General features: G+C 48.7%; 1 protein-coding gene across 2 annotated transcripts in view; it reads left to right on the forward strand.

Annotated features, from left to right (window-relative positions):
* Positions 1 to 19,898, forward strand: part of GRIK4 (glutamate ionotropic receptor kainate type subunit 4) — a 172,748-nt gene that overhangs the window by 133,289 nt on the left and 19,561 nt on the right. For both annotated transcript variants that reach the window (XR_004550317.1, XM_034069546.1), the window contains exons 9-12: positions 6,350 to 6,502; positions 7,644 to 7,748; positions 14,959 to 15,066; positions 15,934 to 16,137. Coding sequence is in view for 1 of the 2 variants with exons in the window: in XM_034069546.1 (XP_033925437.1) it covers positions 6,350 to 6,502; positions 7,644 to 7,748; positions 14,959 to 15,066; positions 15,934 to 16,137 (570 nt within the window). In the remaining variant the exon portion in view is untranslated. The remainder of the gene's footprint in view (positions 1 to 6,349; positions 6,503 to 7,643; positions 7,749 to 14,958; positions 15,067 to 15,933; positions 16,138 to 19,898) is intronic.

Genomic DNA, 19,898 nt, shown 5'->3' on the forward strand with positions numbered 1-19,898 from the left:
TTTTGTGGTGGTTGGTCTCGGGGAGATGGTGGTCCAGGATTAGGAAGGATGCACTGGACAGAACTGCTTAGTTAAGTAGATAGGAGAGGACTTCAAGTCTTGAGCATCCTTATCTGGAGAATACTAAAGTGATCCTGAAAGTCTGCAGCCTTCCAGAGGGACCCTGGGGAGACGTGTGTGTATAGAGCTTTAGAGGGCTTGTCTGTGCTTGAGTGGCTGTTCAGCTTTAAATTAAAGCCTCATCTTAATTTGGATTATATTTAAATGTGTATGCAGGGGGTGATGTAGCCCTGTTTCAGTGATTCCCTTGTGAAATCTGTCCCTGTCTGTGGATTTTATCTCTAGGAAGATGGCTTGTGGGAGAGGGAGTCTGGATGCAAACAGGATAAAAAGGGCTGCGTTTAGGCAGATGCCAAGGGGCTGTGTTAAGTTAGATGCTCCCTGATGAGCGTGCAGATCAGCACCGGGATCTTCCCTAGGGACTCTATGACTGGGAAGGTTTGCAAAGCAGATTTGCTAACTCTGGGATGTAGGGGGTCATGGTTGGAGCTGGGGGAGAGCGGAGAGAGAAAATGCCATCAGTGGAACCATTTGCATTGCTTTTAATGGCTTCATAGTCTCCTTAACAAGCTGAGGGAGCTGAGTGCGGCTGAAAACCTCCTTATCACCACAAAGTGATATTAAACAGGCAAAATAAGGAGCTTTCTGCCCTTTGTGTCTCTGTATTGTTGGCTTGCCATGGAGCTCAGGTCACAGTTAATACGTGCCTGGGACCGTCCTGCTTTCCCTCCTCCCAGCCCTGCTGTGCAGATATGACTGCAGTGGTGTTGCTGTCTGCCCTGTTAAATCTCTATAGGGTTGCTACCAGGAAGCTTCCTGTTTGGATGACAGTGGCAGGGGCTGTTTGGAGTCATTAAAAGTAAATTTCCTTTTATTAGTACAAACAGAAGACAGTAGAAACCGGAGCGATGGTGGAATAACTCATCTCATTGTGCCTTCTTTACCCTGTGTTGTCTTGAACAACCAGCAAAATGAGGTGGAAGGATGCAGGAGGATGCCCCATTGCAGCACTTTCTTTAAAGAATGAAGGAGTTTGGATGCTGAATGGAGCTGTCTGGTTTGTGAGCCTGAGCCTAAATCACCCATCAGTGTAATATTAAGTCAGCTGCATGCTCCTTTCAGTCATTCATAAAGCGTAATCAGGCATACAGCAGGCTTCCTCCTGGGCCAGGAAGGACATGTCCGGAGGCAGGGGGCTTGGCCACGCTGCATTGCCCTGATCTAAACACTTCCAGCCCTGCTGTCATTACAGGACCTGCCCTGAGGGCTGTGGTGGCTTCCCAAGCACTTGCTCTGTGGCTGCTCTTGGCTGTGATGGGTAGTTCCTCTTTTACTACTGGTGCTCAGCTGCCTGGGAGGGACTGTAATCCTGGTCATACAAATGGGGAAGTGAGGCATGGAAGTGACTTTTCCCATTATCTCAGAGCCAGGCAATCTACAGCACTATTGGCAAATGGGTTCAGTTCTCCTCAACCCTAGTGTAGAGTGTTAAGCAGAAGGTGATGTCTTTCTGATGACGTGAAGGTTCACTCTGTTTGTAGCAAAGCTCCATCACCAATATGCCATATCCCAGGTAATGGGAAAAGGGCCTGGCCCTGGGTGGTAAAGATGCAGATCAGAGGTTAAATCTTCCCTGGTAGGGAATGTGTTTCCTCTCCTGTGCTGCAAGGGAAGTCCAGTACCACTTTCCCATGCATTGTCTCTGCTGTTGGAAATCTGGCAGGTTGCACCTCTCTCTGTAAGAACTTCCCCTTTTAGTCCTGAGAAGCAGATATCTAAGGGATAAAAAGGAAGCTCAACAGCTGGAAGTGACAGGAGGGAGGTTTCCTGTAAGCTGCAAAATCCCAGGGCTTTCTTGCCAGAGCTGAGGAAGCATCTGAAGAAGGAGGAGGGAGCTGCTTGCTCTAATGCTATTCTCATTAATCACACTGCAAAGAAAGGAAATCAGAGAAAATCATTCAAATTACAGATGGCTAGATTAGGTAATTAGAATTTAGGCTGAAACAGATGTTTGTAATTAAGTGTTTATGTCACTGAATAAAATCCAGATTGTAAAGACTATTTCATAGGATTTAAATGGTTTCAATTCTCAGTTATGTTTGGGGGCAAAGATACAGATGATAATGTTTCAGGAAGAAAGGGACAAAAACCCCACGTGGCAAACCCCAGGCTAGCCAAGCCTGCTCCTGTTTCCCTGGAGATCAGTTTACCTTTAAGCATGGCCTTTACGTGGGAGATTTCTGTCAATATAAAGTGGGATCTTCCAATTAACCATGTCATACCTGCTGTTAGTTTAGAGGGGTAGATCTGGTGCAGTTTACACAGGGAGAGCTCAGGCACCATCCCTGCTTCTGAGGTGCAAGGCATCCGATAGCGTTGGTTGTCTTGCAGATGCTGGTCAGAATGGTCCTGCCAGCTGATGTGTGCAGGGCTGGAGATGGGTTTCTTGAGCCTTTCTAGTTGGTGACTTGTTCCCAAGGCTTTGTGCCACTGTAGCACCTTAGCTCTCAGGTACAGCCTTTAGGCTCCCTTTTCTGGAGCCTTGTTGTGATGAGACATCCATTTTTATCAGCAACTTTCATTGTCAAGAAATAGGCTTAAAGGATAGAGGGAAGTCTCTCGAGACCCATGAATCTTCGAGTGGAGGACCACTGCTGAGCTTACAGAGTCTTTCATATGCAGCCTGTCGCAGAGCTCTTACATTGCAGAGATGGCACAAACCCAACAGGGACCTGTGCAAATCAAACGATGCACACAAGGAAGAGAATCAATTTGTTAACAGGCAAATTGGCTTTTTGTGACAGAGTGACAAAGCTGTGGTTTAAAATGAGAGCATAAAAGTAGTGAGAGATTTTATAGGTGACATGAAGAACAATGTACACAAGAGCAATGACGGATCCATTTGCTGAGTCTGCGCAGAAGCAGTTTGAAAGGTGCTGCCTTCATCCCTCTTTTCACTCCTCTGCTGAAGGTGATGGTCCCAATGCATGAGAGGAAGTGTGGTTACAATGCCTCAGTCCTCATGTGAACCTTCAGGGCTGCAGGAGATGGCTTTGAGCAGTGAGCTTGTGTTAACCTTGTTAACACCAGTTAACCTTGTGATAAGACCTACAAAAGCCAGAGAGTCCTCTTCTGAGCTGCTGCACTCCAATGCTATCTAGTTGTGAATGGTTTCCTCCACACAGCCTGCATCCCAAATTACCTTGCTGTGTTGAATATGATTTATGTGAGCTCCTGAGTGAATAGTGGCAGAGGGAGATGGTCATTAGGTGGGTGGTGAAGGGCAACATAGCAAATGCTGCATTGAGTTGAGATGAGAGAGAGATGGGAGAGAGGCCACACTTGTGATGGGGTTGCAGGTGGCAGTGGAGCAGGATGATCCCACACCAGTGACCATGGAAAGATATGGAGTGCCTTAGAGGACTTTGATACTGGAGGAGAGAAGGGAATGAACCTCCTCCCTAGGTCTGAGTCCTGGTGGCTGTTCAAGAGATATTGAAGGGGGAATCAAGGTAAGCACATGGGTCTGTTTTGCATGTTGCTGTGCTGCCAGGCTCCCAGGCATCCAAGTGTCTTGCTTCAGGGCCACAGAATTGAGAAGCTGACATAGGAGCCTGGTTTTGAGCCTAAAGGGGCAGGGAATGTCTGGCATAAATGATAAGCAGCATTAGGAATGGAAATGTGGTGTTCTGAGGAAAGCTGTGATTTTTCTTTAAGAAAGGAAAGAGGGATGTTGGGGTATATTGAGGATGTGGGAGGGATTCCCATTCCCAGCACAGAGGACTTGATCCCTGTGTGTTACAGCCCTCTCCCTAATCCCTAAATTGTTTGAAATCATAAGGAGGTTGCCAGAAATCCTAACAAATTGAGGCTTAGGAATAAAATATCCTAATCAATAGTGTCAAATGCTTCACTAAGATATACAAGCCTCTTGCTCACCAGCTAATAAGAGATCATTAACTGCTCGTGGCAAATGGAAATGAAAACCCAACAGGAGACAATTAAAAATGCTAAGCCAGTGTTCTCATTTGGTATGAGATGATGAAACTTTGGGGTCACAGGGATTGCATTTGCGCTTGTAACAGTTTTGGTTGGCCAACTGGTGTTATCATGGTTCCTGATTCAGGAAAGCAATCACTAATTGTATATGTTGTCTGTAAGCTGAATGGGATTCAGTCCACAGTTAAATTTAAGTATATGCTGAAGAGCTTCATGGAATAGGGGCTGAGGATGGGACAGGATGAAAAGGTCCTATTGGAAGAAGAATCTGTATTAAAGGTAAAAAAGAAAGGTAGGGAGAAGAATGGATCAGCTCCTTTAAGAAGCTCTGGGAAATGCTTCCCAGGAGGGGAATGTTTAGGGCAGATGTGAATAGTAAGCAGAAAACCTTAGCAGACTTACCTGTGGAAGAAGTGCAGGAGAGTGGCTTGCTGCTATTGCAAAGTCTGTAGTGTCTGATAGCTGGGGCAGGATAGGAAACAGGATGCTCAAGCTGAGGTATTGGGTTCCCACTCTACCATTAAGTCACTGTGTGTCCTCGGGCTGCTCAGCTCCTGATTTACAGTTTATCTCCTGCAAAATAGCTGTGATAAAACTTCATAGCTCTGGAGCAGGTCAATTCTTATTGTTAGCAGCAAGTTCTTGACATATACGACCAAAGGTGCTGCCCGTTGTGTGGGAGGCAGGTCAGATGCCAGCCAAGTCGTTCAGGGTTCACTGAACAGTTCCCTAAATGCTGTTTGTGTAAAACAGGCTAAAATGATGCATGTAGGAAGAATGCGAAGGAGCAAATGTGAGCCTATACCAGGGTTGAATAAGTGTGAGGTTAGAGCTGGGGGGGGTTTGGGGTTTTGCTAACATTAGGCTGGAGTCATCATGCCTTTTAACTCATGCAGCTTGCATGCTTCAAGGCTTTGTGCTGCTTGTCAGCTGCCTAATCCTGGGCCATTGTGGTCAATGAGGTCTTACCACTACTTGAGTAAGATCAAGCAGGGTTAAGTCTGGCCCCACTCCATTCCAATTAGTAATGCAGTCAAAGCCAAAGGTTCCTTGGGGTGAATGAACTGGGCAAGGCTGTTCCTGCAGGGCCACTGGCAGAAGTGAATAAACCTGATCGGGCTTTGGGAGGAATAGAGGACACAGACACCACTGAAGTGCTGCAAGTCATAAACAGGGAAAGATGGGGGAAAGGAGCCCCACGCTAGAGACTGAACCTGTTGCCAGGAGCTGGGATGCTAAGAGGATGCTCTTGGAAAACATAGCCTTGATAGTAATGAGCTGCAATGACTTCATTCCAGCAGAGTCTGGAGGTGACAATAATTAGAAGTGAAATCTTAGTCACAACAGTGAACATGAGAGAGCAAATGGCTGGTTAGTACCTAGATCAAAACCCATCAAAACAGTTGTGCATGGGCGAAAAACACAGCTTCTGAGGCTTGATGGACACAGGAATCTGACTGAAGGCAAACAAAGCACAGATGAGAAGGTGAGGGGATGAACTCTGTGATTCTGAACATTGCTTCAGCAGAGTCATTACAGAGCGGGTAGCAGCCAGCAGGAAATTGGAGGCTGTTTCAAAGACCTAGATGGTCTCTCCAGGGTCTGAAAGCCAGGAGTCTGTTGCTTAACAAGTAAATCTAGCAAAACCTCATTTCCTGTGGATCTGCCTTTCAAAGGAGGATTCTTTGGTGCCTAATGAAGGCTGAAGCAGCAGTCATCTCTCCTTCTGTAGGCGCAGGCACAGGATCTTTATTCTGTCCAGCTGCCTACATACGGACTTCATAAACCTGATGCTGTCAAGTGTGGACCCCCTCTGCAGCAGTTTGATCAGTGGTCACCAAAGCAGCAGAAAACACACCTTGATCTGGGAGGCTTAGTTGCTTTAGGAAATTGAGGTAGAAAAGAATGGGAAACGATAGGGACAAGAAGTGATAGCGATGGAAGAAACCCCTGAGGAACAAGGAAGCAGAGATAGAAAGGGTAAGGAATCAAGCAAGAGGAGAAGGAGAAATATAACAGACTGGGAGTGGGACTGCCCCAGAGATGCTCAGAGAGGCACAGCAGTTCCAGGATGCCATTGCTTTTGCTCTCCCTGCCTTTGGATGGATGCAGACAGGATGCAGGATGTTGCTGGAACTTAATGATGGGCAAGCAGGCCTTCCTGTCCTCACAGGGCAGGACAAGCATTTTGCCCCTTTCTGATCCCATTGAAGGCTGTGGATAGAGCCGCAAGGTCCCAAACATGCTCCATTCTTGTCTTCCCATCTCAGCTCCTTCTCTTTGCCCGCAGCTCTCTTCGGCCCTGCTGTTTGATGCTGTGTATGCTGTGGTGACCGCCGTGCAGGAGCTGAACCGGAGCCAGGAGATCGGGGTGAAGCCCCTGTCCTGTGGGTCTGCCCAGATCTGGCAGCACGGCACCAGCCTGATGAACTACCTGAGAATGGTGAGAAGGGACTGAGGGTCGGGGTGTCGGGAGCTAGTGCTCATCGCTGCCAGAAGGAAAGCTGTGTATGTACATGCCGGTGTTGGCACAGTTCTCCAGCCGGTTGTTTGAAGGTAGCTCTGGGAATGAAAGGAGAGATGTGAGGGCTGGTTTGTCACCAGCCTTGGAACAACATGAAATGTGCCGTTTTGCTGCAGAAAAGCTGGAATTCAATGAAGGGTTTTTAAAGCACAAATGTTTCCAAGTTATTTGAGCTCTGTTTTGAGTGAACTTGGATTGATGTAAGGTCATACAGTACAATTGCTTCGAGCTCAGTAGCATGATGTGAGTTTGCCTATAATGGGGTTTGGGCTCCTTTGAACCCAAAAGTGTGGTTGCTGGAACTGGTCAAGCCTAGTTCTGTCATGAGAACAGGTAATGAAGTTTCAGCCTTCTGCAGTAGTTGGAATTTCTCAGTGTGGTTCCTTGGAGCTGAGCTGGACCATGCAGGAGGAGCGTGTTTCCTGAGCCTGTTTGGGATGCAGCTGGAATGTTGTGAGATGAGGAAATTTAATGACACATTCCTTTCCTCCAAAGGAAAACTCAACTGAAACTGAACCTTGTACCACTCTGGTCCATGCTTTAGTCCAAGGCAGCTAAAACCTCCAGCTTCCCTTGGCTCTGTAGCTTGCTCTTCTTACTGAAGAGGTGCTCCAGCAGCAAGCAAGCGGTGGTTAATCTGCACAGTGAGGCTCGACACTCATCCTGGCTCTGTTGCAACGTGCTCTTGTGTTCAATGACATCCTGATGCTGTGACACAGCACATAATGGTTTGTGGAGGAACCCCCAGCCAGGGGTTCAGTGTGACACAGTGAAGAGCTCATGCCTGCTGCAGTGTTAGCCATGGGATGGAGGGAGGCAGTGAGGGGCTGCAGTGGTGAGATCTGGGGAGCCCTGCACCTCATGCTGCTGATGCTGCTGCTCCCCTCCATCTCTGTGCTACCCTTGCCAGACTCCAAAAGCCATTAGGATCGAGACACAAGGGTTGCATTGCTGTAGGTGCTAGGAGGATGGATGGCCGGTGCATGGGGCCTCTGTCTCTGCTGCAGGCAATGGGGTGAGCTGCCTCGATGGGCGCTGTAACTCATTCTCTCTTGGACAGGTAGAATTGGAAGGTCTCACCGGCCACATTGAATTCAACAGCAAAGGCCAGCGATCCAACTATGCCCTGAAGATCCTGCAGCACACACGCAGCGGCTTCCGGCAGGTGAGAGCTGCCCTGGGGATGGTGTGGATGTTGCGGTGGGTTGGCAAACAAACCGTGTTTCACTTCATTGAGATGACTGAGATTTGTCTTTATCAGGCCCCTGAGGTGGTGATTTTAGAGCCAATGTCTGTCCTGTCACAGTAACCCTCCTGTGCAGGAGATAATTCACAGCATCAGGTGTGTGCCAGGCACAAGCTCACACTCAAGACACTTCAGTTTTGAGGTTTGTGGAGACACGTTTACCTAGAATTACTTGAATGAGGAAAAATGAGAGAATTTGCCATGAAATGGGCAATAAAGGTACTATGAGCCTTTCCAAACAACTCCTTCTGGGAAGGAAGGCGAAAGGGGCAATCCCATCTCAGGAGCTCCCTGCCATCTCTCCCCAGCGTGGAGGAGGAAGTGTGAGATAATTTACCTCTTGGTTTATGGTGCATGGTCCTGTGTAATGGGTTTGCTTAGCTCAGGCTCTCGTTTGCTTCTTGTCTCAGTGCTCATACAGCACTGGTCCTTTTTCTGCTTATTGCCTTCTTTCTGTCCAAGGGATATTTTCTGGCTTCAGCTAAGGTTAAGGATGACCTTGTGGAGCCATAGATATCAAACTGGTTGAGATAGCATCACACAAGCCCAAGGAATTCAGGTTTTACCGGTAAATACAAACCTCATTCAGGGAGAGAAATGGAAGTCTGGGAACAGGTTTTTCATCTGGTTTATTTCCCTGCTGACAGTTCCACACCTGCCCTTTTCTCAGAGATTGCCACTTCTCCCACATGCTGACAGAGAACAAAAGCTGTTGGATCTTACCCCACACCAGCAGAGCATTTTGGCATTAGGAAATCTCTCCTGGTCTGGCAGCCATGAACTGTAGCCTTGGCAAGGATGTCACCTGCCAGTTCTTACCTGTCAAGTGACAGCTCAGCTTTGATGCTGCCTTTAGCTGAGTGAGCAGGGGATCAGGATGGCATTTTCCCCACAGTAAGATAGCACCAATGCCCTTTTAATCATTTCCCCAACCCATCATACTGTGAGCAAAAGTGACAGATCCAAGCCCATCTGCATTAATAAGAGCACGCACTCAGCTGGAGCAAAGCAAGCAGACGCTGTAAGATTCATACGACAGCTATGGTTTTGATGTGCTTAAATGTGGCAGGGTGTTCACATTCAACACACAGGTCCTCCTGTAGCAGTGCTTCCCCCATAGCTGCCCAGGGAGCTCGGACTGAGACACAAGCCTCAGCTCTGCTCCCCAAACCCAGTCTGACAAGGGAAAACCTATTCAGACCTGTTGTAATAGCTTGGTAAATAAGCAGCTTTATGGTTCAGAGGTACCCAGGGGGGCTCATCTGACTGACAGCAGTGCCAGGAGGGGTGTTAGGGCCCCTCAGAGGTGCAAGTTGAGCATGGTGTGCCCAACTGGGAAAGGAATCCCTGGACAGAGCTCTCCTCTTGGTCCCCACAAAGGGAAGCCAAGTGCCACTCTGCTGTGCCATAGATGGTTATTTTCTTCTCACCAGCCTGGCTTCTTGTAAGAAAAATAACTAAATAAATCATAAGAAATCATTTAATTAAGCCTGCTATGAGGGGAGCAGGGTAAGGAATGCACATCCTGGAGACAGCTTTGTTCCCAAGGGTTATTATATTAACTCATTTGCTCAGGGTCTTGTTTGAAACACTTCTATTCCCTCCTTAGTTTTAATCAAGCTCACACTCTCTGCCCATTTCTCTCTTCCCATCTCCCTCTTTCTCTCTCCTTCCATCTATTGAAGCCACGGGGACTTCCAGCTCATCAGCTTTGATAGAGAATTCACTGGATTTGGAAGCTGATCCAGCCAGCAAACAAATTAGAAGCACTTAGGTTTTCTAACTTGCTTTTGGGCAAGGAGAGACAGGGCTTTTTGACATCCAATTTTTAATACATTTATGTAACGCACCAAACGTGTCTTTTCCTGATTTAGCTTAACTAGTGGAAATTTTTCCACAGCCTTATGAGCTGCTCTCTGTTCATAGGATGTGCAATAAAGCACAGGCTCATTAACGTGCTGGTGATCCATGGATCTGACGAGGGCTGAGTTTGGAAATGTCATCTTTTTATTTCCTGCCTTTCTTTGCCCCTTTAAAAAACACTGCAGCACAGAAAGCGCCGGTTTGAGCGCGGTGATGGGCAGTAAACCAGGAGCTAAGGCTTGGCAGCTTCATAGGAGAAGGGAAAGAAGAGGAGCTGTGGTTTAGACAGCCCCAGGGAAGGCATCTGTGCAGAGGGGAGGAAGGGAAAGCTGCTGACAGGGCTGGAGCCCCACCATGGGTGCGTTGTCCACAGCTCTGCCTGTGACCCCGGCTCTCCCCTGGTCCTTGGTGCAGCCAATTAGTTGCCTTTTAGCACAAGGCTCTGCTGGTGTCCCTAGACAGAGCAGTGGGAGTGAGGAGGGTGTCTCATCACTATGTTGATGGCATGCAGATGAGTTACCAGCCGATAGCTCTGAGACCCTCAGCAGTCCCCATCACATCAAACCTTTTTAACTGAGAAGCTGCTAATCAGCCTCAATGGGACTTGTTTCTCTTTAGCTGGAACCCCCTGCAAGAGTTCAGGGACAGATCCTGCCAAGGGCTGAGTGTCCTTTGTCCCCCCAGGACCTGCTGAACTCAGAGTGTGGCACCATGAGTCCTGCCTGGCCTATGTCAGGTGTCAATCATGTTGTCTGAAGGGGATGTCTGGGGAGGTTGAGCATCACAGGAATTGCTGCGTGGTCACTGGTGGGTTGTGTGCATGTCTCATGGTCGTACACTTGGTGCTCTCTGTGTCCCATGCTAACTCCTGTGGGGGAAGCTCTTGCCTGACTGTGTCCTTCAGGAATGCCAGCCACATGGTAGGTCTGTGCAGTGTCCTCTGAGGGCTTCCTTGCACTTGTTTTATTCCCTTTTCCCTCCCCAGAACTCCCAGATTCCTCCCTCTTCAGGCCAACAAATGCACCATGTACCTACTTAACTATGTCCTCTCCTGGCACAGTAGCTTTCCTGTTAGCGTTGACAAGGTTCTCCAAACACAGATCTGATGAGAGATGATAGCATTTTGCACTCCTGCCTTTTCCTGTGGCTGTGAGAAAGGAGAGGTGAGGAATGCAAGCTGTGGGACAGTGCTTGCTAATCAGAGCCCTAAAGGTATCTGTGCTTGTCGCAGTGGTGGTCCCCTGCCTGTGTGAACACGTCAGTATTCACGGCTGCCTTTACCTTCATTTTTAGCTGGGGTGTGAGGATGGGGAGTACCTGTGGTGCCTCTGAAGCTTACAGAGAGCTCGTGCTATGTCATCACTCCCTGCCATCAGCTGCCGTTCAGGCCTGCGGGGCACTGAGCTGAAGACTTCATTAAAATCATTAGTTTGAGCAGTATTTGTCATGCCACAAAGAACTTGAAAGCCTGGCATCATTAACGTGGCTGTGCCTGAACAGGGGAGCTGAAGGATTGAAGGAGTGAGTCGGGAATACCCCGCTTGCATCTTGTTAGCTGCTGGTGATGAGAAATCCTTTAAGTGTCACTGATCATAATAACACCTTTAGCAGAGCAACTAAATTGAGGCACCTTTCCTACCTGTGGGGATGGGGCAGTGTCATGAGCAATGGCACTTCCTTGCTTATTCCAGGCTCGAGGCTTTTTGGGCTGGGTTGCTCCGGAACTGTGTGTTAGCTCCCTGCCTGTAATAAGGACATATAACAAGTCAGACCTGAGATGCTGGCAGGCAGGACAGGCAGAGAGGGCTGCCTCTCCTTATGGCCCTGTAAGGACATGGAGGGGACTTTCTCCATCCACAAGCTGTCATCTGTCACCAGGTTGGATAGTCCCTCTCACAAATATATGGAGCTCCAGCTTGCAGCAAGGTGGTTGTGTTACCCTCATTGCTCTCCTGGAAAAGGGATGCCATCATTGAAGCTCCCCTGATCATTAGAAACCCTCTTCCAGTTTTCAGCCTGTTTATTTCTGGCTGGTTTATATCTGTTTATTTTTGTGCCAGTGCTATCATTTTAGCTACAAAAGCTGTTCTACCTCTTTGCTATGGGCCTCCTCCACCTGCTGTATTTATACAGACCAATCATATCTGCTACTAAAAAATCCCGAGTCCTAAAAATTCTTAAGTCCTAGTCCAGTGCCTTAACAACAGGATCATCTTATCCATGACCATATAGAGCATTTGATTGTTTCCTAATGCATTTTGCAGTGAATGTGATTTGTCTTTTTCAGAGGCTTTTTACACATAGCTAGAGATGATTAAAATCACCTTGACATCCATCTTGCAAGAGAGGAGGAGATCTGATGATCCCAAACATCCTGAAACATTGCACTTCAGAAGGAGCAAACAGCATGAGGAGTCAATTAGTGGCTTTAGCATACTGTGAGGGGACAGTGGTGAGCTGGAACAAGCCGGGATGGGTTTGAAGTACCCCAGCACATGGGAGTGTTTGTCTTTGGTGCTGGATTAAGAGCAAGGTCAAACCCACTGCCCTGTCAGCAGGGGGAGGCAGTCAATTAGTCTCAGTGTGCCAGCAGGGGAGGGACAAATCTGGGAACAGTGAGGGCTGTTAACATTGAAGTTAATCTGTCACTAATCTCTGGTTGAGGAATCTAGGCAATGTTTATGACTGATCACTCAGAGAGGAGGTTGCTGCAGGGGGTCCGTTGTTGAGCAATCACAGCAAGAGGAAAGCACCTTACTGCAGAGCTGGGGAATGCAGCCAGGATGAGTTCCTCCTGTCTCACTGATGCAGACCCTGCACAGGCTTGTTAAACCTGTGCTTCAAGGACTCCCTGGCCATCAAGTGCATGGTAAATCTCCCAGTTTGGGACAGTTGCTCCTAGTGATGAGTCCTGTGCTACAGCACAACTGTGATGCTGTGAGCTTGGAGGTAGTAAAGTCACAACAAGCTGTCAAGAGAGCAGGATGCTCAAGATCTGCTCCCAGACACACCATCACTGTGCCTCCATGTCTCCATCTGTCAGGTGATGCTAATAACCCTCAGTGCCTCTCCTGGTGGTGATGCTTCCGATGAGGTCCTTGCCATGACTGGTGCCTTTAGCAGAGCATTGTTAATGGTGGTGAAGGGGCTGGGCTGGCAGCTCAGGGGAATAATCTCTGTTGTGTTATTTGCAGAGTAAACAAGCCCCTCCTGGGGCCTCAGCCAGCTCTGCCTGCACTGCTGCACCCCAGTGCCTCAGCTCCAGCTGGGGAGCAGAGCAGACATGGACATGCACGTGACTGTCCTTTGCTTTCCCTGCCTGCTTTCCTTCTGCAGAGCCATTGAGTCGAAGCTACCCTATCTGCTATTCCCATTGCTCCTTGTGCCTAGGGCTGAGGGGACTGGATTTGGGATTCTTTACAGATGGCCACATCTGTAATGGCTTGTCAGTCGCTTGGGCTGGATTTGCCCTGACCGCCAGGAGAAGAAAGGACTTGGCCCTTTCCTCAATGTCCAAAGCAATCCAGTCTGCTGACAGCGCAGCAGTTTCAGGTTGTGTTTGGCTGGGAAGTGACTCTGAAGTCCTCGAGCCATCAGTTATGCCAGAGGCAAAGCACTGCCAAGAAAAGAGACTTGAGTGCGTGGAGTCAGTCCTGGGGTGGTGTAAATCAGCATGCCTCCCATTCATTTCCATGGCAGTGCCTCCGCCTGGCCGGTGGCTCTGCTGTCGCCTTCCACCCAACTCTTTGAACATAATAAGATTACTCTTTGATGGAAGAGAAATCGATTTGTTCCTACCACCCTGACAAGCGTGGCACAGCGAAAGGATAACCTGCCTGAGACCAACAGTGTCCAAGACAGCTCTTGTCAGTGCGAGGGAACCGGGAATGGATTTGCTCTGGCACCGTGGCTCTAGAGGAGCTGTGAAGACACCGCTGTGCATTGGGGTCACTCACTCCCTCTTAGGGATGCAGCAGCTTGCTTGAGTGGTGTCTGAGGACTCTGGGACATGACAGAGGGAGAGAGGCTTTGCAGGAGAATAAGGAGAGAGATGGGGTCTCAGAGGGAGCCACTGGTCTATCCATGACATAAAACAGAGGCTCTTTTAGGGAGCATAAGAGAGAGAAAGCCTAATTTGCATGCTCAGAACGAGCTGCTGGAGGTGCTGATCTCCCTGCCCAGAGCTCCGAGGGAGGGAGATTGGGCTCTTGAAGTTAAAATTAGGTTTTATAGGATGTTCCTCCCCTTGGCTGAAGGCAGCGGCTGCTTGCCTGGTGTCACAGCTGAGTCAGAACGGCCTCCCGAGCACAGGAGGACTGGTCCCTGCCACTGGTGCTGGGAACTGGGTTTGCTGCAGCGATGCTGATGCATGGTTGGTGAATTAGGTTGTCCATGGAGCTGGCAGGTGTGATGAGCCTGAGTCAAGAGTTTGGACGTACTTACTCATAGTAGTTGGCATCCGTTACGGTAGATAGAGGAGATGAGTCATGGTGCAGCACCACTAAGAACATGGCTTCGTTTCACCAACTGCCACCAAGGTGGAGCTGCTGGTCAGGGCTGGAAGGCACTGACTCTGCTCTGGGATTGCAGGGGAAGCTGTGATGCTGTGATACTCCCTGTCAAGTGATGTTTTCCTCCAAGGAACAAACAGTGCCTATAGCAGCCATCAGCTAATGACAGTGACACCCACAGGAGGACAGAGAGAGGTTTTGCTTGCTTTCAGGCAGGTGAAACCTTTGTTACACAGACAGCATAAGGCAGGACAGGAATTTGGGGGCAGAAACCCTCTGTTTTGAGCCCTCACTGTAAAATCAGACTTTCAGCACTTCCAAGCTGTGCCCATAACACATAGTGCATGTGTGAGGGATGGCAGAGACTACTGGGAAGGATGAGCTTGCAGGTTTGGCTATGTGGGCACTGCTGGGTAAGATGGACCCATCTTGGTGGCATCTGGGGACAATGCAGAAGGCTGCTTGGCTACCATGAGCTGCCCATCACACGGCTTTTTCCTATGCAGGGCTTTTCCACTGCTACACAAGGACAGGATTTTGGCACTGTATTTTGGTGGGGGAGTGCTGGGGCCGTGCACCAGTGTGTTAATCCTTCTGCTGGCCCTTTGTAGGGGTGCACTGTAAAGCTAATGGAGCATTCCTAAGCACCTCTTCCAGGGCCAGCTTTGGTGGTTGTCTATCACCAGAGCCATATGGCAGGAGCGTACAGTAATTTGCCCTGTAAATTCCCTTATTGTGCTGCTTTATCTCTCCAGATCGGCCACTGGCACGTTTCTGAAGGACTCAGCATGGACAACAGGATCTTCTCCTCCAACATATCAGACAGTCTGTTCAACACCACGCTCATTGTCACCACCATCCTGGTAAGCGAGGGGGTCACCTACAGTTCCCATTAGCTCTTCACCATCCCAATACTCAGAGGTGTCAATCAGCTAGGTTATTATTCCCTCTTCCTACCCCCGTCGGCCCCCAGCATGCAGAGTTGAACACTGATTTCATAAAGAACAGACGATCCAATCTCTAATTACAGCACTGAGGACAATTCATGACAGTGTAATTAAACTCAAGTTGATGTTTCATATGGAAATGATATTTGATGAGTTCAGAAGCAGCTGGGGAGAGGACTAGGATGGGGATAAGTTGCCATTTTACATTCATCTCAGAATGATGTTCTTGTTTTGTGTACAGCTGGTAGGTTGGAAGGGACAGTTGTCCCTTCTACCCATAAAAGGAATGGTAGGAACTCACTGAAATTGGCCAAGATGGGTGCAACTTCCATGAACCAAGAGTTCACATCTGCAGGCACCACTGTCCTTATTGCAGGTGCTGCTTGTCCTATGGTTTTCCAGGCTGGAATCTGTCCGTCCTGCCATAACTCGGAGCAGTCACTGGGCTGCTTTGGCATATCCCATTTGGAAACAGCCCCCAGTGCATGATCCCTTAGCTCTGTTTCATATCCTAAACTGGGATAAATCCAATGCACTTCCAGCGTATCCCTAACACAGCAGGGACCAGTGAATACCAGTGTAGAAACAGCTCTGTTAGCTTTACACCTGGGGTTCCCAAGTGATCAAACCAGCTTTCCACATCTCTTATACCCTGGTTGAGAGGGATATATTGGGATTGGAGGTTGGCCTGGGTGCCCCTGCTCTTTGTGCCCTGTGCTCGGTGCCATGCCGGTGGGATACCTCGGCTAAGATGGGAATGACAGCTGCCCAGTTTCAATGCAGGAAAACCCTTACTTAATGCTGAAGTGGAACCATCAAGAGCTGGAAGGCAACGACCGCTACGAGGGCTTCTGCGTGGACATGCTGAAGGAGCTGGCAGAGATCCTGCGTTTCAACTATAAGATCCACCTCGTTGGCGATGGTGTGTATGGAGTCCCTGAGGCAAACGGCACGTGGACAGGGATGGTCGGGGAGCTCATTGCTCGGGTAAGTGAATTAGCTGCTCTTTGTACCTGTGCTCTAGTGGGACTTGGCAAGGAAAAGCCCTGGTGCTTTATTAAGTGCTCTAGGATGATGAGGATGGATGGGGGTTTTAGTCCACTTTGACCAGAGGATCTCCATTTAATGTGTCCTTGCAATGGCAGATGTGTTTGTGGTGTTGATGTGACAGTGGGTAAGGTACTCAGAGGGAAGCAAATAAGAAGTGCATTTCTATGTAGAGAAGTTTGGGCAGATTTATTTCAGCCCCTTAACTTTGAGTATTGTTTCTGGAGAAAGTTTTTTGTCTGTGGATTGAGATCCTTTCACATCTCTGCTTTGTGGTATTGCTGCACAGCAGCTTGGTTGAAACCTGAATGCTTTGGCTGGGTTAGACAAGAGTTCTGAGTTCATATGTGCTCAGCCTGTCCCCATCTCCCTGCTCTTTGTTTTCCTCCGCAGTTAAAGGTAGTCCTTCCCCAGGGATCCTGAAGCTTAAATACAGCTCACAAAATGCTTCAAGATCCTTAGTAAAATAGGCTTAGCCAAAGCTAACATTAAGATTGATGTTATTTAAACTAATACTTCCTTGCTCACCGATTCCTACCCTGCCTTGTTATAACCGAAGCACCTCTGAGAACCCAGTGTCAGTTTCTCAGCTGATGGCAAATCCATAGTGAGGTGTATCCATGATAATCCACTGCGTGAGAGGAGCCTCTGAGCCACCCCATCATTATCCTCACAACACTGACACATCCTCCTGCAAAGTGGAGGAGTAAGGGCCCCAGTCCATCCCCTGTGGCTCCAGGCAGGGGTCTGGGGCTCCTGCTTTCCTCCCTGCCTCAGTGAGCATCTCTAGGAGATGCTCACCAGCATCTGTCTGCTTCTTTCCAGATGGCCAGAGGGACCTGACTCATCCTAACTTAGGAGCTTCATCTAAAGTCAGGTGGGACAGCTCAATGCCTAAAAGACTTCCTAAGGGCCAGGGTCAGGGCATGGTGTGGACTGGAGATCCCTCCTGAACTAGCACACTGTCTCCTGGGTTGCCTTTCCCCAATGGAATGATAGTTCTCGGTGCCAGCCGAGATCCCACCTCCGTCTGCTTCTCCTAAAAAGCCTTCTGCAAGGTTGTTTGAAAATGCTGGGGGCTATTGGCATAGTTTTTATACACGTCTCTGTGTGTGTATATACACACACAATTACCGCTCTGCAATGCTTCTTTTGGGAGGCAAGAAGGAAGGCGCAGAGAGCAGCGTGTGATCTGTGCAAACAAAGGAAGGGAACAGCCATCAGATTTTTGGCCTCCTAACCTTGGCAGTGTCTCTTCATTAAATGGGAGCTTCTGGAGGGTTGTTTTTCTTTAGTGCTAAGTGTTTTAACTTCATCTTCGCATGGAAACCATTTGTTTCTTCTGCAGCTCGAGCCTTATTTAGGAGGATTTTCATTCCTGCTTCAGCAGTGCGGAGCTAGCAAAGCCTGTGTGATGCTAAATCAAAAGCTGGAGAATAGACAAAGCTTTCTCTGCTTTGCTCTTCCTAGGCCCTTTAGAGTCTTTATAATGGCTTCAGCAAGTTTTTGATCAGTCCCAGGTCAGTCAGGACAGAGCTGGCCGTGTGCGTGCTGTTGTTTATTCAGGGCTGCCTGGGATATTGCTTTCTGAGGCCATTTCTGAGCCAAAGGGACTCCTCTCCTTCTTTGACAGCTTGCCCCCAAAGGGGTTTGTTCCAGCCCCTTGTTCATCCCCTATCCTGCTTTGAGGACTGCTCAAAGCAGAAGAGCCAGCGCATCCAATGCTGAGCACACACATTCCTCTTTCAGTGGATTTATCCCCTGGCCACTTTTCTCCGTGCATTCTTTAGCACAGAGAGGGGACATCAGTTGGGACACAAACTTCCCAAATCCTACACAAAATGAAAGCTCTGCATCTATCTCTCTCTGCAGTGCCATATTACTATAGGAAAGCAATTCCTTCTTTGCACCGATCAGAAAATAAGGCTTGTTTGACATGCGCTTGGTGTGCAGGACCAGAAGGTCAGACAATTATCCAGCTCCATGCAATACCTTTCCAGTATTATTTTTGCCTCTGTAATCCCTTCTAGTGGCACTGAATCTCTTCAGAGCAACTGTAGCCTATATGGGAAAAGTGTTTCATTTTATTGCTTCTAAATTAACCAGCTATTGATTTATTCTTAAGTGCTGAAAATTGCATTACAGCTAATTGTGAGCTATGATATGATTGAGAAGGATGCTATATAAACATAAATCTGTTGTTGACCCGAATTTACCAGTACATATCATATCGACCTGCTCACAAAGCAAATTAAGAGCTAAGACAGAGGGGGGCTGGGATTAGGGGAAGAGCTGTAGAGTCTTCTGTGCCTAAGTCAGCAGTCTTGATCCAAGATCATTATAGAGTGAGGGAGATGAAGCTGTCCATCTCATGGAAGGGTCCTGCCTTGGGAGCAGCAACACCAAGAACTGAAAGGACCTTAAAGCTTTTGGGTGATGGTTTTCCCAGCCTCCTTGCTGGTGACAAGGTGGTGTTTTACAGTCAGAAGTGCTCTCCCTTCAACTGCTCCAAAGATGGGGAAGGGCAGGAAGGAGAAGATAGTTCACAGTTGCCATTCCTGCTCTCCACGTGGCAGTGGGTGTTCAGAGAGAAAAGCTGTGTGTGGGTGAAGGGAGGGGGAGTCTGTTTGCACACTATTGTGCTGGTAAATGTGGCATTGGGGGGCTTAAGAGGGTGGGAGGTGTGGGAGCTGGTTACGTCTTGCTGCTGTTCCCCGTTCCTTTGTGCTTCACCTTAACTGGCTTTCGCCATGGGCATGGTGAATACCTGGCACAGATGTTTTCCTCCCACCCAAGTGAGGAAAGGTGGATGAAGGCAGACCTGAGGCTGACATCTGCACTGATTGCCCACTCATCACTGGCTGTGGCTGACATGGAGGGCTGCAGCCTCCAGGGTCTGCAGGCTGTCACTTGTCATGTGTCAGAAATCATGCGTGTCCTTAAGGGAGATTCAAACACTGGTTTTGAGTGCCCCTCGTCTGGCCCTGCTTTGAAATGCAAGAATATGCATCTGAGTGCACAACCTGGCTCCATCAGTAGGAGCTGCATTACCCAAAATAGCTCCTGTCAAATCAGATGGGCAGTTGGAGCGGAAGCAATCAGTACATTGATCCAGTGGCAGAGCTGTACTCGTTGTGCCATGGGACAGATCTGCAGATGCAGAAAGACTGCTCTGTCATTGCTGCTGGCTGCAGCCAAACTGCTGTGTCTTGTGCTCAGGTGGGTCCTGAAGGCTGAACACTGGTTTTGGCTTTCTAAGCATGAGAGCAGTGTAAGAAATAGCTTTCCCTAACCTTGGTCATGCTATCATGGGCAGCACTGGATGAGAATGATGCTCTTATGGGTATCCCGGGGATGTAGCATCCAATGTGCTGTTCAAGTCAGGGATTCCTGCTCCTCAGAGAGCCTCATGCTCCCAGAGCTGTCCTTCAGGCTTGTTTTCCATGTTTCTGACACAGAGACAGCCAAAGCCTTTCGCCACTGGGACTCTCACTGTGTTTTGTGTCCGTAGCTTGACGGGAGCTTGGGAATCACTGTGGAAGGGAGACTTGGGTGGGATCCTCTGTGCCCGGGCTGACATCAGGCCCCATTCATCACCATTAGTGCTGAGATGAGCCTTGTCAGCACCTGCAGCGAGGAGGCAGCTGCCTCCTCTGGACTGTGGCAGTCCCTGCAGTTTGCTTCTTATGGCTCTTTAATTG

Source organism: Melopsittacus undulatus, chromosome 15, assembly GCF_012275295.1.
Source record: "Melopsittacus undulatus isolate bMelUnd1 chromosome 15, bMelUnd1.mat.Z, whole genome shotgun sequence".
Lineage (NCBI taxonomy): Eukaryota > Metazoa > Chordata > Aves > Psittaciformes > Psittaculidae > Melopsittacus > Melopsittacus undulatus.